The 18,137-nt window shown below is 50.4% G+C and overlaps 1 protein-coding gene across 1 annotated transcript in view; it reads left to right on the forward strand.

The window, feature by feature from the left end:
* The window catches only part of FRMPD3 (FERM and PDZ domain containing 3), a 59,650-nt gene that overhangs the window by 15,937 nt on the left and 25,576 nt on the right, over nt 1-18,137 (forward strand). The window contains exons 5-11 of the mRNA XM_035005331.1: nt 2,468-2,572; nt 6,515-6,622; nt 9,374-9,505; nt 11,166-11,285; nt 15,184-15,320; nt 15,655-15,781; nt 17,876-17,965. Of these exons, the coding sequence (XP_034861222.1) occupies nt 2,468-2,572; nt 6,515-6,622; nt 9,374-9,505; nt 11,166-11,285; nt 15,184-15,320; nt 15,655-15,781; nt 17,876-17,965 (819 nt within the window). The remainder of the gene's footprint in view (nt 1-2,467; nt 2,573-6,514; nt 6,623-9,373; nt 9,506-11,165; nt 11,286-15,183; nt 15,321-15,654; nt 15,782-17,875; nt 17,966-18,137) is intronic.

Genomic DNA, 18,137 nt, shown 5'->3' on the forward strand with positions numbered 1-18,137 from the left:
AGCTTCAGCTGGCTCTGGGGCCTAGTCGCCAATCCAAGAGGCGGGAAATCTGGGTTTTAGTTTCAGCTCCACTACCAAATTATTTTGATACTTTGAGCAGACCGTATCCTCTTCCCAGGCCTCCGTTTTCATGGGTAAAAATGAAGGGTGGACTCCACGGCCCGCTGAGGCCTCTAGAGCTGCCTCGGCCCACACGGGGCGTGAAGGCATCCAATGACAGGTGGTTACAGAGAAAGGAGGGGGTGACCGGTAGACGCGAAGATTTTACCTGCCTCGTGTCTGTGGCGCCCCAGGTGGACATTCGGACTACTGTGAGACAGAGCCAAGCAGAGCTGCCTGAATGTAGCTCCAGATCTTTCTGTCTTGCCCCTGTCCTGTGCTCCTGCAGCCTGCAGCCCCTGCCCAGGATTTAAGCACCAAGCTGTGCAACACACAAAGGCATTTCTTGACTCCCACGAACAATCAATACTGTAATCACTTTCTGCAACGATCTCTAGCCCTGGATCTTGTTGTGCCGTACGATCTGCTGCCAACAAACCGCGTCTGTGGCTCAGGATGAGAAGTCCGCTGTTCCTTTAGCTCAGTGGTTCCCTGCAACTTTAGCCACGTTTTGAAGTCATTGGAAACGTACCCCCAAAAATGCCAGTACCTGGGCCCCAGCCCCAAGAATCTGAGGTCATTGATCTGGGGCAGGGCCTGGGCATCAGGGGTATCTGAAAGCTGCCCCACTGTTTCTGTCACACCGCCAGGACCAAGACCCACCGCCTGAGGTTCGAGCGCACTTGGGTCAAACAGGTGGCTTTGTGCAATCTGCCCTCTGTGGGGAATGAGATTGCTGGCTCCGGAATAGAACACAGCTGGGACCAGGGCCCAAGACCTGACGAGGACATTTGTCTCGGGTGTGTCTTTATCTCAGGGCCCTGCCCTCCTGCAACCAATCTCGTAAATGGATTTCAACTGCAGTGTTCATGGCAGAAAATAGCTTAAGGTGTCCCCTTCCCAGCTGGCAGGGGCCTTCAGGACCTTAACTCTCAGGGATTCTTGATGGCGGGATTCGAAGGCTCCATGACAAAGCTGGTGGGGGAGGCGGTTTGAAGGAGCCCCAAACCTGGTGTACCCCCTAGTCCTGCTCATCCTAGTAAGTGGCAACTCTGTTCTTCCAGTTGACTCCTCTCTTTTTCTCACCTCCCACATCCAATCCGTCAACACATCAGCTCGGTTCTATCTTCAGAATAGATCCAGAATTCGCTCCCTTTTCATCACCTCCGTTATTACTACCCTAGCCCAAGCTGCCATCATATTTTAACTGTATTATTACAGGAGACTGCAAACTGGTCTCCTTCCTTTGGGTGTCAACCCTCCTACGCTGTTTTCCACACCACAGCCAGAGGCATCCTTTTAAAATGCAAGTCAGACCCTATCTGCTTAAAACCCTCCAGTGGAGTCAAATCCAAAGTTCTTGCCATGGCTGACAAGGCCCTAGGTGACCCAGCCCCCACCCGCCTCTTTGAATGCCATCCCTCTGGCTCCCCATCCATTGCTCTGCTCTGGCCACACTGGGCGTCCTTGTGGTTCCTCATGCACCCCGATGCCCCTCCCACCTCAGAGCCTTTATCATTCTTTCTGCCTGGGAAGCTCTCTCTCCCTCCACTTGCTTCCCGTCTCTGCTTAAATGTCGCCTCCTCTGAGAGGTCTCCCCTGAACATCCAGTCTAAAATAATGCCCTCATCACTCACCCCTCCTCACTCGTGCATTCTCTTGTGTAGCCCTTCACCCTGCTTGATTTGGCCTCGGGGTCCTTCTTTGCTACCTAAAGGGTATTGATTTGTTTATTGTCTGTCTGATCCCGCTAGATGGATGCTCTTTGAGGCCTGGGAGCTTTGTGTTGCTCACTGCTGAATCCCTCATCACCTAGAACAGTGCCTGCAAGTAGGAGGTCCTCCCTAAATTGGCCACACAAATGAATAAATGCCCCCAAAGACATGAGGGGGCCCCTCAGCAAGACTCCTGATTTTCCTTGAATCATTTTCTTTAGTCTCCTTCCTGGGGGCAGGGCATATCTATGAGATGAATAAGATCATTCCTGTAACTCCTTTGAGATGCTCGTATTCAGATTAATAAAAGCCACCATTTAGGTGTATCTCACGCTACGAAAACCAAATATGTACTTATTCAGTGTATGTTATCACTAAAGAATTTTTGCAAACTCCCCTAGGCCTAGAGTGTTAATAACGGGATTCGATTTACCTAAATTCTATTCATGTCCAGCTTTTTTCAGAACACACCAATCGTAGAAGGAAGCACTTAGCACATTGCCTCGCACCTAGTAGGGAATCAATACTTACTTATTGACTTATTGATCAGTAAGGCCAAGTGTACCCGTACTGAGACATCTTAACTCCAGCGTGGCAAAGGTCAGGTTTATCCCAGGGATGGAGAACTCACTGGCCCTCTGTTCTTTTTGCAGTCCCCCAAATCTGCCTTCATCAGCGCTGCGAAGAAGACCAGGCTGAGATCGAATCCCGCGAAGGTCCGATTTTCTGAGCAGGTGGCAGTTGGAGAAACAGACGCAGTAAGTGCAGCTTTATTTAGCTCCCTGTCTTCGGCCCTTGGCTAGAATCAGCCTGGCCATGGAGGTCTCGCTCTGGAGGTCTCTCTCTGGAGCTCATCTGCGGCTCCTCGGAGTGGGCGGCATTACGAATGGGGTTGGAGAGGGAGGACCACGGGGCTCCAGACTAGTAGCGAGTTAGGAGTATGTGGCATCCCGAGCACCAAAGCTTACACTCAGAGCCAGCCCTCCACAAACATCTCTGGGCTGTTTGACAGAAGCAGGAAGGAGAAGGTAGTGGTTTTCTAGATTCGGAGCGAGAGCGGCTGGTGAAATCGAGCTCTCTTCACATTGAAGTGGTCCCACAATGGTTCATCTTGACGGGAGAAGACCCCAGCGAGCAGCCTGGGGGATATGATACAGACTCTCATTGTCACAGAGCTTTGATTAGGCACCTGCTGTGTCCTCAGTGCCACAAGGGATGCAAAATGAACACCTCTTCCCTGCCCCTGGATACCACTCAGTGATGTTGGGGGGTCGGGGGGGTGGGAAAGTAGTTCAGATTGAGATGACACAGCGTCCCCCACTGGGTGGTATGGTTTCAAGGAGCAGGTGATGCTTGACGGTCCATTGCCATGCAGCTGCCAGGCTGGGGGCGGGGGGCGGTCATGGCCAGCCCGCAGTCTTTCTCACGGCTCTGTGGGGGTTTCCGTGAGCTGAGCCGTCTGCTCCACATAACAGATGGGTGGAGGGCAGAGAGGTGTGTATTAAGCAGTCATGAATTATGGCCCGAGTCCCCCAGGAGTGTGCAGAAGTCCGTGATAGCCAGGTGGGGGTGGGGGTGGGGGTGGGGGGCGGGGAGAGCCAGAGCTAACAGGCATTTGTGCACTTTTGAGGCTTCTGCGGGCTGGGCTCCCGGGAGGCCCATGGCATGTCTGTCCATCCGAAGCACAGCTGCAGTTGAGAAAAGAAGCCAGCAGGCCCAGCCCAGTGGGGAAATCTGTGGGGTGCCAGGTACTTGTGTAGTTCTTTGAAGTAGAGCCACTCAGAAGAAGGGGTAGAGGACACAGGTGTCTTCCATCGCCTTTTCCCTGGCACTCATTCCCAGCCTCAGCCCAGGCCCTCTTCCATCCCCGTTCAGGGACAGCTGAGAAGCCCAGGGGACTCCAGGGTCCCCCTGGGGAAGCCGCCACATAATTGGTGGCTGGGCTCCATCTCCGTCCTAGCAGGAGAGGTTCAAGAGAAGTGGGGGGTTGGTGAGCAGAGAGAAGAGGGAACTGCGTGGAAACCCTGCAGATCATGATGAAGGACACCCTTAGGGCCAAGCCACTAAGGGGACGTGTGTGTCCTGAGCCCTTGAAAAGCCAGAGGAGATGCAAATTGAATCTGGAAAGGACAGACTCTCAACATTACAGAGTAATCACTCAAGACCAGGCCACCAGGGGAAAACTTCCCCTCCACCTCTCCCTTCCCTTTCTCCTCCCCTCTCTGCCTCTCCCCTCTACTCTTCCTTCCCCTCTCTCCCCTCCCCCCACCATGATTCCCCTCTCCATACATCTCAGCTATCCACAGGCAAGATCAAGCCCCCACCCCAGACCAACCTGAAAGCAAATGCCCCAGAGTGGCTAGGCCCCCCCACCCAGGGTGCCTTCTGTCGCTCCTGGACAGGCCACCACGTGCAGTGTGAGGCTCTTGACTGAGAGACAGACAAACAGACATCAATCTTCCCGCTCTAGCTGTGCTCAGGAAATGGCCTGATGTCACAACCCCCACCTCCCATGGCACCAGTGTGGAGCCTAGCAGCCTCACCATTGGTTGGGACCTAGGGGAGTCCAGGCCCAGGTGACTCTAAGGCTGTCCTATCCTCCTTTTGCCTCGGTGTTCTGGGGCTTTATTAAGCAGCCAGAGCAAAAATAAATCCTGTGGGCGTTCCTTGCCAACCCTATTTTTAAGCAAAATCAATTAAGTAATTATCTGAGTCCAACCCAGTGTGCTAAATAAAACCTGCCACCGCCGAGTGTCAGCCTGGAGATCCAGTGCCTCTGGGCTTCGTAGGAGCAAGGCATTTCAGGAGCAGGCCGAGAACCAGGGAGTCTACACTTTTCCAACTTTATACCCACTCCTGGCTCCCCTCCACCGCCAACCAAACCCCAACGCGGGAGGACCTGCTTGTTCATTTTTTCATGTCCGCGACAGTCCGTAGATGTGGACTAGCCCTCTTCGGGCCTCTCTAGTGGTCTGCGCCCGCCGTCTCCTTCAAAATCAAAATCTAATTAGTCTCACCTAGGAAATCTTATCTATCTTACAGCTTTTGGTTTAGTTTTGGTTTTATAATTGCTCTCTAGTGGATTCGTGTGGATGTGCCCGGTCTCTACGACAAGAATATAAGACCAAACCCAGTCCTCTATTTTTGCCTGGCCCTCATGGAGCTTACTTAGCATAGTGTGGGGCATATAGGAGAGGCTCAATGAATGCCCACTGAATTAAGGATTTCTGACCATTTTAGGCAGCTTTTTGGTTCCTATAGACCTGGTGATGGCCCAGGGAAATGATTGGACTCTCCTGATGATTCTGATCATTCAAGTAAGCACATATTAAGCATCTACTGCTCATATATTCAGTACCCATATATTGAGCACCAACTATGTGCCAGGGACTCTGCTCAATGTCAGAACTACAAAGATTGAATAGGGCCATGGATGTGCTACGAGTTCACCATTTGGGAGAGACAAAAATTCTTCAAAAATATGCTAAGAACAGGGCACCTGGGTGGCTCAGATGGTTGAGCGTCTGCCTTCAGCTCAGGTCATGATCCCGGGGTCCTGGAATCGAGTCCCACATCGGGCTCCCGGCTCAGCGGGGAGCCTGCTTCTCCCTCTGACCGTCTCCCCTCTCATGCTGTTTCTCTCTCACTCACTCTCTAAAAAATAAATAAAATCTTTAAAAAAAAAATATGCTAAGAACACTGAAAGTGGTGTGTGTGACATTACTCTGAGAACACACGGGAACACCAGGTCCAAGTACGTGATGAGTTTGGACAGGACTTCACAGAATTGGTATTTAAGCTGGGTTTTGAAGGATGAGTAGGAGTTGGCCAAGGAGGCAAAGAGGAAGGCAGAGAGAACAGTCTTTATGTAACACATATTTATTGAGAACTTAATATGCACCACTCTGTAAATCAAGGAACACCTGGGCCAAGAAAACTTTTGCTAACAAGTTATCAGGCGTTCAAACATGGGCTTTGCCAGTTTGGTTCAGTACTGCCCACTCTCAGCTTTTGGAAATGTCGGAGGGTGTTGTGGGTCATCCCGACGATTTGGCATGCTATTGGCATTGAGTGTCTCAGGGTCAGAAATGCGTAGTGTCCTGCAGGGAGGACATAGTCCCTGAATGATTGGTTGTCAGAGGTATGGAGGCATGAAAGTGCAGGGTGGGTACCTGGACTGTCAAGACAGGACTCTGGAGAAGTAGGCAGGGGCCAGGTCAGAAAGGACCTAGGAGACTATGGGGGCGGGGAGGGGGTTGGCAGAGCAAAGGCACGGATGTGGACATGATCTCTGCATGTGAAGGGCTTGGTGGAAAGGGAAGTGTCAGGATATAAGAGCAGGCGGGTGAGGTGGGTCCTAAGGAGGCCTTCCATCTGCTCTTTAGTGCATGGTGGTCTCTGTGGGCCAAGCACCACCCTAAGGTGTAGAACTCTGAGCCACAGTAGGATGGGGGTGCGCCATGATACCGAATGAAGGGTGAACTTTTGATATGGCCCAATGTTTTCTTAGAGCCTTTGGTTCTGGTCTACAGGTAGCATGATCACTGATCTGTTCTTTCCTCTGTCTCCTTGTCCTTCCCTATCTTTGGCTCCCTGTCTCCTTCACTCGCTCCCTTCCCTTCCTTTCTATACTCCTCCTCTGGCTTCCCTCTGCCTTCTAAATGAGCCCCTCTCCTTGACCTTTCCCTGCTTATTCACAGAAAATGATGAAGAAAGAAGCTATTCTCCTCATCCCCAACGTCCTGAAAGTTTTCTTAGAAAATGGGCAGATTAAATCATTCACTTTTGATGGCCGGACCACTGTTAAGGTACATACAGAGTCTCCTCCCTCTCGGGTCAGCCTTTGCCCTCTCTGGGGCACACATGGCTGCTGGTTCCTGACTGTCTGTGAGTCTGCACAGAGGTGCTGCTGGGGAGCGAGGTGGCCTTGGAGCTTCTGCCTCTGTGAGCCCCAGGCTGCAAGAACACGCAGCCCTCGGGTGAGGGTGTGTGTGTGGGGGGAGGCATCTGAGTGCCCAACTACATGTGTCTGTGTGTTTGCGTGTGCATGCTCGTGCATGCACACCACGCATGTGCGCACAAGCACGAGTGCATTGTATGTGCATACCTATTTGTGAACTACGTTGTGTCCGTGTTATACCGGGTCCTTCAAGACTCTTAGGAGCTAAGGAGTATGAAGATCATTAAAACATTTATAAAGCAAAGGTGATTTATATTGCTACAGTAACACCTATGCACAAATACACACAGAAATCAACAAACACAATCTCTTGGGAGATTAGCTTAGCCATGCTTTGCTTCTGAAATAGCCATCAGATCTTAAGCACTGAGCCAAGATTGGAAACGTCCAGCAACAGTCCCTTTGGCTATTCCTTTCATAGAGAGAGCAACTACTGAGCTGTGATTCTTAAGAACTCGGCCAGCCGTCTAAAAGCTGTAGCGATTCCCTTCGTCCTGAGGAGAAGAGGCAATGAAACGATTGACCCCCAGGTTCAGCTCTGATCTGGGACAGAAATAACTGCTCCTGTTTCTTCTGGACCCCCTAGAATGAATTTCCACGCAACCAGTGGAATAGCATCTATCTGCCCGGAAAAGCCACCCTGGCTCATAGGCGTCCTGAGGTCCTCAGGCTGGGGCCAGGACAACCCTCTAAAGAAAGAAACCCTTGGGCCAGGAAATTTCCCGAAGAGGAATTATCAGGTGTTCAGGGGCGGCCTCACCAGTGGTTCTCGGCCAGAGTTGCCACTCCCCTCCCAGATGGCATTGAGGAATTTGGGGGTCATCCCATGGTTTGGGGTGCTACTGACATTGAGTGTCTGAGGGTCAGAGCTGCTGAGTGTCCTGCAAGGAGACAGTCCCTGAATGATGAAGAATTGTCCTGCCCTAAGTATCAGTATAAAGTTATAAAAGTTATAAAACACCGGCCTACCCGTGTCGTTGGAACGGAGAGTCTCTTCGGAAGGCTGAGGCCTGGCTGGGTCCCCCAAGGGGCCTAGGACCAAAACATATTCCTGAGGGTATCCTGGGATGGTCTCTTGCCTGTCGGAGGTCTCAGCCTATGGGAGGGACATTGAAGAACAACTAGGCCACCCAGGGGTGTCCAAATGCCCCTCCTCCAGATGTGGCTATCTCTCTGCATCAGAATCCTCCATGGCATTTATTCGTGGGTCAGTATGTCCCCTATAGATCTGTCCCCACACCAAAACATTTGCTCCTCTCATTCCCCTCGGAGGCTTCTCCCAGTGTCTCCCGACCTCACAGTGATGACCCAGTGACCCAATGACACTGTTGCCCCCAGGTAGCCCTAGCCTTCCAGGACAGCAGTGTCCCCTGGCTTGTGATCTCACCCTGACTTCAGGGAAAGTGCACTGGCCATTCATGGGAACTTGTCCCAGAGAGGTACCAGGGTGACTCGACAGCCTGGCACGGAGGCTGCTCCACTTGTCCCACCAGTTGGCAATCACCAGCTTGGCCATCCACAGTCCTAGTGCAGCTAAACAGCAAAGAAAGCCTCATTTGTCCCCGCCAGAGCTCCATCCGCACTGGCACGTCTGTGGCTACTTGGACGCCACAAAGAGACGCTCTCAAGTACCCACCAGTTGCCAGCCTCACGTTTGAATGGCTTAGCGTCCTTGAATGTTCACTGAGGGGCTTGTTTGGCAACTCTGGGTATAAGGGAACCGCGCATTCCCAAGCCAGCTGCGTTCTGGCCTCTGGGGTCTGAGCTGTGCTGACTCCAGGAACACACACACACACACACACACACACAATGGAGCCCAGTGTGTGCTGAAGTCACAGCAAGTAGACGGCCGAAGTCTCAAAACTGACATCCGGCAGCCCCCAAGGATAGGTTTGCAGACATCCTAATATTTAAAGTAGGGAGCAGAGCAGACAGAACCCCGAAGTAGTCAGATTTGTGACTACACAGACACGTGACGTGGTTCCTCCGCATGGACACATTTTTCAAGTTGCTAAATGGATGGTCTCTGAAAGCCAGCTACAATCAAAAACGAACATTTTGCCAGTAACTCAAGTCATTCGATTTGGATTATGAATCCAGAAATAGTCTGCTTTTTAATTACGTGATTGTGGCTCTGGCTTTTGTTCGTTCCTGAGGAAAGGGTTGGTGGACAAACTAGAGTGAAGGTTCTGACTTATGTAAGGTCAGGAAGAACCAGCATAGTGCCTTCCTTATTCAATGGCCCGCTTGGTAAGCACTCCGAAAGCATTTTGTTGACTGGAAGGAGAGAAGGAGGGAGGGAGGGCCATGACCACCTTTTGTCAGATGTCTGGCCAGGCCAAATTTAGAAACCCCGCCCTCTCCCACCCTGCACCTTTGGTGTTCCCCAGGGCCCAAGTACTCAGGGTCCCTCTCCTCATCCTGGAGAATGCCTGGGCCACCCTAAAGGCCTGTGTCTCCGTCTGGCCACTCTCCCGGCTTCTGCCCCCTCCCCAGGACCATCTCTCTTGGGGTGCAGTCCCCCTCTCCCATGTTTGGTGCCGAGAGTGGTATAGAACTGGAATGTATCTGCCTCTCAAGGCTCTCTTCTCTTCCACAGGATGTGATGGTAACATTACAGGACCGTCTTTCCCTGAGGTACATTGAGCACTTCGCTCTAGTCCTTGAGTATGCTGGGCCGGAACAGAACCACAAGTTCCTGCTTCTCCAGGACAAGCAGCCTCTGGCTTATGTAAGCAACTCCTTCGGCCTGGCTTGAGAGCTGCCTGTGGCCTCTAATAGAGAAGAGGACTCCGGGCACCCTCTTTCTGGAAAATTCATAATGATTTCCTCAGCCAGCCAACCCCCAGAAATGAACAGTTCTCAGTTAAGGTCTATACTAACCACATCCAGTGGGCTTTGGGCGATGTTCCTCATGACCTGAGAAGGGCATGAAGATTGTTAGTCTTGGTCTCTAGTGGGGAAGGTGTGGGGTGGTGAGTCACTGCGTGGCTCCCAGAATGCTGAGATAGCCGTGCCAAGCCTCCTGTCTCCTGGGGGCCCTGCCGGCTAGCCTTTTCTGTCTCTGAGAGGAAACTTGGCCTTCCGATGAAGGCTTTAGTACAAAAAGGTCAACAAGTGGAGTCTATCGAGACCACTGAGGCCGGGACAAGTGTAGGCTGAGAATGGGCTGAGTGGGGGATGGGCAGCACGTCACCCACATCCACTTCCAAGGCAGAGTAGGAGAAAGAGCCTGGGGAGAGCCAGAAAATGCTGGCTTCGCCAATGGGGAAGCACCAAGAAGAGCCAAGGAGGCCAACCAGGACTCCCAGAGAGGGAAGGAAGGAATTGGAGAGGGACAATTGGGAAAAAGTGCCTAAATGCAAGTGCGACAAAAACCAAAATCAGACACACACACACACACACACACACACACACACACAAGAAAGGACTTTAGGAAAGAACAATTCTTCAAGGTTAGCTCTCAGCCAAATGCAGTCCAAAGCCTCACAGGATCCCCCCTGTGGAGGGAAGATTGTTAGCTTGGAAGGGAGGCCTATGCACCTCCCACCCAGCCTCTCAAGAGGCCTTCTGAATCCAATTGGTCTCTTTTTCCAAATGGGATTTTAAACTTTTTTATTGCAAAACAAAAAAAACAAAAACCAAAAAAACATAAAAAACCAACCTCAAACATCCACAAGAGTAGAAGGAATTGTATCATGAATTGTCATGACCTATAGCAGCTTCAGCAGTTACCCATACATGGCCAGCTTGTCTCCCCTATACCTCCAAATGGGATTTTAAAGCTTTGGTTTGGCTTTTTTAATCAGCCACTTACTCTGCTGGCGCTGAGCCTCTCTGCAAGATAAAGGTGTTAGACCCGCAGCGAGAAGAGTCGGAGAAGTTACCAGGAGCCCTCTCTTCCCATCTTGTATCTTGGGCCTTAGACCCCATTGTTGGTAAAGGCCATGTCCTGGTTAAGTGATTCGACAATCCTAGTCACTTTGGGGCGCCTGGGTGGCTCCGTTGGTTAAGGGTCTGCCTTCGGCTCAGGTCCTGACCCCGGAGTCCCGGGATCGAATCCCACATCAGGCTCCCTGCTCAGCGGGGCGTCTGCTTCTCCCTCTGCCCCTCCCCTAGCCCGTGCGCTCTGCCTCTCTCTCAAATAAATAAATAAGATCTTTAAAAAAAAGTTCTTTAAAAAATTTCTAGTCACTTTGGACCAGAAGGGCAGGCAAGACCTTTCCTCGAAGGGTAATTGGGGTGGGCCGGGTGGGAGGCAGGCGTAAGCAGCCACCTCGCTCAGCCCCGAGCCCCGCCCTGAGGAGGCACCAAGCTGGCTCTCACCCCTGCGGCCACGGGCCAGGGATTCCCAGAACTCTTTCCTCACCCCTCTCATCCCTGGGATTCAGGTGGTACAGCGGACACACTACCAAGGAATGAAATGCCTCTTCCGAATCAGCTTCTTTCCCAAAGACCCCGTGGAACTGCTGCGTCGGGATCCCGCTGCTTTCGAGTACCTGTACATCCAGGTAGAGTCTGATTGGGGGTACACAGACAGACAGACCCATGGACAAACAAGCAGTCAGGCTGTTCTGCCATCACCATGAAGTCGCTCTGTAAGGTACTCCAACCTCCGGGTAACTCTGAAGGCCCTCTCCTTTCCTGCTACGGTTGTGGGCCACGGCCACGTTGTTCAGCCTGGTGACCGGTGCTTGGTGTAGCTCAAGTCCCGCCTAGGTGTCTGGGCAGATCTCATCAGTTTGGGGGAGCAGGCAACCCGTGTCACTCTGTCACCATCACAGGATCCCGGGTTTACCGAGCCCATTTGGGTAATTCTGATGCCCAGTGGCATTTGGGAACCACTGCTTTAGGGCAGTGGGTTTTACCCCTAGCTGCACTTAGAATTATCTGAGAAGGCTTGGAGAAAAAAAAAAAAAAATGTTCTGCTCCACCCACGACCAAATGAATCAAAATCTATGGGAATGGGCTCCAAACGCTGATGTTTTCTAAATTCCTCAGGTGGTTCTCGGGAGTAGCCAGGGGTAAAGAAATTCTGCCGTAGGGCGGGGGTACAGAAATGTGGAAGGGAGAGCAGCCTGGGCAGATGAGCAACTTTGAAAGATTACACAGGTGCCGAGGGAGTACACCAGCTGGGGAGCTACGGGGGAGACATGATGGAGGCCAGAACCAGGGCAGTTTTGGATGGGGGGGCGGGATTCAAGAGCTAATGAAAAGGTAGAACCAATGGGCTTTGACTCAATGTGCGTCTGGTAGAGGTGGTCTCATTCTCCAAGTGAAGGAATACAGGGAGTTTCGGAATGGGTTTGGGGAAAAGATGAGATCGTTTTGTGTTGAGTCCTAGGTGCCCATAGAACGTACAGAGTGCTTGACAAGAGGAGAAAAATGAGCTCCAGACTCATCTCTGATGATGTCTCTGACACCTGCAGACATGCTGTAAGACATCGCGGTTGTCCCTTCTAACAATCCAAAATGTGAGGAACATTTCTCAAACAGCCCTGGGCTCCTCTACCAGCACTCTGGGGACAATGAGTTGTGGCTCCTCTGTGAATTCTTTAAGTTTAGTTCTCATTTTGTTGGCCCTAAATGTCTTCATCCAAGCTTCCGGGGATCACCTTGGTTCAATTGTTTTGGAATTTGGTGTCAAGACCGTGTCCACCCCGTCCCTCCCCTTCATGATGATATGGACTTCACCTGTAATTTCTTATTTTTTATGTCGAACAGCTTTATTGAGGTATGACTGACCCATAAACTGCACACATTTAAAATGACAATTTGGTAGGTTTCGACATGTTTATACCCATGAAACCATCACCACAACCAAGATATTGAGCATATCCAGTGCCCCCCAAAAGTTTCCTCAGGCTTCTGTGTAATTCCCTCCCTGCCCCCAATCCCCAGGCAACCACTGTCCTGCTTTCTGTCACTATAGATGAGTTCACATTTTCTAGAGATTTTATATAAATGAAACCGTACGGTGTGTACATTTATTTTGGTCCGACTTACTTCACCCAGCCTAATGACTTGGAGATCTGTCTTTGTTGTGTATTTCATTATTCCATTCCTGTTTATTGTTGAGTAGCATTCCATGGTATGGATGTACCAAAATGTTTTTATCAGTTTACCCGCTGATGGCCATTTGAGTTGTTTCCAGGTTTGGGCTACTACGAACAAAGCTTCTATGAACATTCATGTACAAGTCTTTGTATGACATGTGCTCTTTTCTCTCTTGGGTAAATACCTAAGAATGGAATGGTTTGATCATACGGGAGATCTCTTTCTTTCATTTTTTAAAAAGAAACTCTAATACTGTTTTCCAAAGTGGCAGTGCCATTTTATATTCCCACCAGCCATGTATGAGAGTTCCAGTTTCTCTACGTCCTCATCAGCACTTGGTATTTTTCAGTATTTTTTAAGTCGTTTTAATAGTATTCAGTGGTATCTTGGTGGTATCTCACTTGCATTTCTCACCGACTAATGTTAAACACCTTTTCATGTGTTTGTTTGACAACATACATCTTTTTTGGTGAAGTGTCTTTTCAAATCTTTTGCCTCCTTTTTTATTGGGGTTGTTCATCTTCTTGTTACCGAGTTACGAGACTTCCTTATATATCCTGGATAGAAGTTGCTTGTTGGATATGTTATTTGCAGTTTTCTTTCCCAGTCTGTGGCTTCCCTTTTCAGTCTTTAAACAGTGTCTTCCACAGAGCAAACGTTTGAATTTTGATGAAGTCTAATTTCTCACTTTGTTCTTTGATGGATAATGCTTTCATGGATCATGCTCATAATGCCATATCGAAGAAATCCTTGCCTAACTCGAGGTCACAGGGATTTTCTCCTTTTTTTTTCTAGAAGTTTTAGCATTTTCGTTTTTACATTTAGGTCTGTGATCCATTTTGACATAATTTTTCTTATGCAGTACAAGGTATCGACCAAATTTCTCTCTCTCGTGCACGCTCTCTCTCTCTTTTGTATTATGAACATCCAGCTGTGACTGCACCATTTGTTGAAAAGACTATCCTTTCCCCACTGTCTTGTCTTTGCATCTTTGTCAAAAATCAGTTGTCTATAAAGGTGTGTGGGTCTATTTCTGAACTCTTTATTGATCTACTTGTCTATTTTTATGCCAACATCACACTCTTGATTACTGTAGCTTTGTAAGTCTTAAAATCAGGTAGCACTTACTCTCTAACTTTGTTCTTCGTTTTCAAAGTTGTTTTGGTCATTCTAGGTCCTTTGCATTGAATTTTAGAATTAGCTTGTCAATTTCTACCAAAAATCTGCTGTGATTGTGATTAGGGTTGGGTTGAATCTATAGATCAGTTTGGGGAGAATTGACATCGTACTAATAACGAGTCTTCTGACCCATGAACATGGTATATTTCTACATTTATTTAGGTCTTCTTTAATTTTGCTCATCAGGATATTCTAGTTTTCAGTGTACCAGCTTTTCACTTATTTTGACAGATTTATCCCTAATTATTTTAGAGTTTTCAATGCTATTATAAATGGTTTTGACTTGTAATTTGACTTTCCAATTGTCGCAAGCATGTAGAAATGCAATTGGTTTTTGTATGTTGCTCTTATGTCCTGCAGCCTTGCTAACTCATTAGTTTTAGTAGGCGTTTGGTAGATTCCATTGGATTTTCTACATAGATGATCACTGATGAAGCATTCCTTTTCCACTCTCTCCTATGCTGTGGTGATGCCACTGTGGCTCCCTAGTCCCTCGGCTCATCCAGGTTTCACCTCAACCAAATGGGCAACTGGTCTAACCTAGGCTGAATCATCAGGAGCTGAGACTCTAACCCTCAGGGTTTGTGCACTATCATACCCTTGACCAGTAGTTCCAGGGAACCCCCTTTAGGATAACATAGAGAAGATTGACTCATTGCTGCTTTTGACCTTCAGACCCCTAGGAACAGAATATCTGCTCCATCCCTGCAATCCGTCTCTCACCCTGGGCTTTGGGGTCAGAGTGCTATGGAGAGCTCCTCCCAGTATCTCTCTTTATTCCCATCTGAGCTAGTAGAAGATCCCTGTATGGCTGGGGAGTGAGTTTAGGCCTTTTGTAACAAGACGAAAGAAAGAGAGTGGTGCCGTGTCTCACTTTTGCAGTGACCTAGATGTTCTGCCCATTTGGACTTCGCCATTGTGTGCATCTATCCCTGAGAGGCCTGTCCAGGATCTGCTGAATGAAGCAAAATAGTGTCCCTGAGACCCAAGGTTCCTCTGTTGCCTCTCCCCCAAGGGCAGAAATTTCCTCTTCCCCTTTATCTAGGATGTCTTACTGGACACTGCCATTCTTTTCTGGGATGCAAGGGAGTAGATCTGGGGTGGAGTGGGGGGTGGGGGGTGGGGAGGGAACATCTTTTTTAACTGACAGGTTTGGACTGCCCTCTCCTGCAGAGTCGGAACGATGTTATCCGCGAACGCTTTGGAATGGACCCCAAGCCGGAGATGCTTTTGGGCCTTGCTGCCCTCCACATCTATATCACGGTCTCGGCCACTCGACCTAGTCAGAAGATCTCGCTCAAGAATGTGGAGTGAGTTGTGCCAGGGCCCTTTGGGAAGGTGGCAAATAGCTGTAAAGGGAGAAAGTGCAACGACTGAGCTGTGCTATGCTTTTCAGGAATGTAGGGCCCCGGGGTGGGAATGAGGATTATGGTTCCTCACACCTAGGCCGTGATGCCTTTGAGCTCCAGCTTCTACCAGAGAATCATGGCCAATGGGATTCTCTTGCCCTCATCCCTCTCTTTTTCTTACAGGCTCCTTCCCTCCCTCTGCCTCTCAGATCTGATTTCTGCCTCACCATCTTCTTTTCTCAGCCCCGCTCTGTCACCCTCACTAATTTCTCGCTTTTCTTCTTTCTGCTCTTAGGAAGGAATGGGGCCTGGAACCCTTTCTTCCCCCCTCCCTCCTACAGGGCATCAAAGAGAAGAACCTTCGGAAATCTCTCTCACAGCAACTGAAGGCCCACCAAACACATCCTTCCACTGGCACCAAGGTACCAAGTGTCATCCATTGGGGCCCTGCTCAGGCGCTTGGGGCTGTGCAGCTCTCCTGTGTGGTTTCCCAGCAGGTCTGGTCTTCCGAGGGAACTCCCCCCACCCCCATTTTTGACTTGGGTACACATCCAGTTTGGCTGGATATGGGGGATGATGGTGGAGAGGGATTTTCCCCAAACCTGAGCTGCTCAGGGGCAAGTCACCGCGAGAGCCCAGGATCCTCAAAGCAAAGGGGCCGGGCTGAGGTGCAGGAGGAGGCAATTCTCCGATCATTCCGCCCATTTCGTCTGTGCTGACTGAGCACCTGCTGTGTGGACAGCACTGGACTCTGGGGAGGCATGTTTTCCATGGAAAGGACTGCTCTGTTCCTCATTAGCTTTCTAATTCGTCAGGCGGGGAATAGGGAATTCTGGGACATGAAAGCTCAGCCCGGTGGGACAAGGCCTGACCTGGAGCATGGGTCACTGGGCAGCATGGCGAGGGTTCACGTCACTGCTGTGCCCTCTGAGGGACTCCCAGTCACCCCACCTCCAGCCCTGAAGGTCTCTAGCCCTTCTCAGTCTTCTGGTTGCTTCTTGCCCAGGAGGCAGGAGGGGTGGTTAAAGGCCGCAGAATCAGCATACAGACAGAGACAAAGGACACAGTCGCCCCGCCCTGCCCCCCCCTCCATATACCACCCATTCCGGATTACTTGTATTACCCACAAGCTTCTTTTAAGATGCAAATTTCCCCAGAGAGTTAAGTCAGGCCTACCTTGCTGTGCATGTTTAATCAAATTGTTTTATTCCCAGAGGGAGAACATCAGCGCTCCCCTCCTCCCCGACTATCTCCTCAGCAAACACTTTTTTTTGAGGATCCGCCCCCCCCCGCCCCCCCCGCGCCAGTGCTTGGGCTGGAGAGGCAGATTAAAAAGGCCTGCCTGCTCCACAGCCTTAAGTCAGGCACAGGCTAGTGGGGAAACATGACAGTCACAACATAGAGCGACAGTCGGTCACAACACCATGCAACAGGCGTGGGGGCTCTGGAAACACGGAGGCGGAGGAACACCCAGCCCAGCCTTAGGGAGGTAGAAAAGGCCAGGAATTGGTGCGTTTGATGCCAGATCTGGGTCCTGACAGACAGATAGGAGTTTGTCTAGATGAGGGGGAGGCGGGAGGGGGAGGAAGACTTTCCCAGGCAGGCAGATCCGTCAGTACAATGCCGTGGGGATATAAGAGAACATTATGCATGGAAAGAAATGCAAATAGTTCTGCATAAGCAAGTACAGAGAGTGCAAGACACATGCCTCAGGAGGGGGGCACGAGAGAAAGCCAGAGAAGCTGGCAGGAGCCGGTTCCTGGGGCACCTCGTGTGCCATGGAGAGGGGTCATACTTCATCCTGTGGGCATCAAGAAGGCATTGAAGGATTTAAGCAGGCGGCTGACATGATTGAACTTCTGTTTGAGGCTGCTACCCTTAACAGCAGTGGGGAGGGGTTGAGGGAAAAGAGTATGGGTAGGTCAGAGAGGAAGTTAGGAGGTCCAATCAAGGTGACGTGGTGGCTGATGGCGCTCAGGTGAGAGAATGAGGGGGGAAGCCCGGCGTGATACAGGTTTCTGGCTCAAAGGCCTGGGGAAGCTGGTACCACTGAGAGAGACTTTTCCATGAGGGGATGGCAGAGGAAGAACAGGCTTGAGGCTTAGGGGTGCTCAGGATTAAAGGCATCGTTGGGACCCCTGGCTGGGGATGGCCAGTACCAAGGCAGCAGCAGGGGATCTCAGGACAGACGTATAGATAAGGTGGGACGTCCGAGCTGGGGGGAAGGTGTTGGAATTATCCTGAGAACAAAATGACTAAGCTGGGTTTTTAAGGCACAAGGATCAGGAGGTCAGAGGAAGGTTTAGAAAGGGACACGGGATGACTAGAGGCAAGAGTTGTCCAAACTGGAACCTTCCTGCCATTTTTCTGAGGGTCTCCTCACACACCCGGTGTGGCTTGCTGACGAGCCTGACTAGTGCCCGTCCTAAGATGTTGACACTCCTTCCTGAGAACACAGGTTTGCTTTTCCTGTGCAACTCAGGCTTCTCACGTGTCTGCATGGGTTGTTTCCACAGGGCTCTGCAATTCAGGCAAAGCTCCAGTATCTTCGAATTCTGAATGAACTTCCAACATTCACGGGCGTTTTGTTCAACACTGTGGGCCTGGTCAGTGAGGGCCGTGGTGGGGGAGGGAGTCCCTTGTGTGCGCTTGGGCTTGGGTGGAGGGCAGGAGGGACTCCACTAGAGCTTTAGGGTGGCATTCTCTGTCAGCAAATATTTCTAAAGACCTTCCTCTTCCTCCTCTTTCTCCCTTTCCCTTCCCATGGTGCTCCAGTCC

The sequence above is a fragment of the Mirounga leonina genome, unplaced genomic scaffold (genome assembly GCF_011800145.1).
Source record: "Mirounga leonina isolate KUSES-001 unplaced genomic scaffold, KU_Mleo_1.0 Mir_101664, whole genome shotgun sequence".
In the NCBI taxonomy this organism is placed as follows: domain Eukaryota; kingdom Metazoa; phylum Chordata; class Mammalia; order Carnivora; family Phocidae; genus Mirounga; species Mirounga leonina.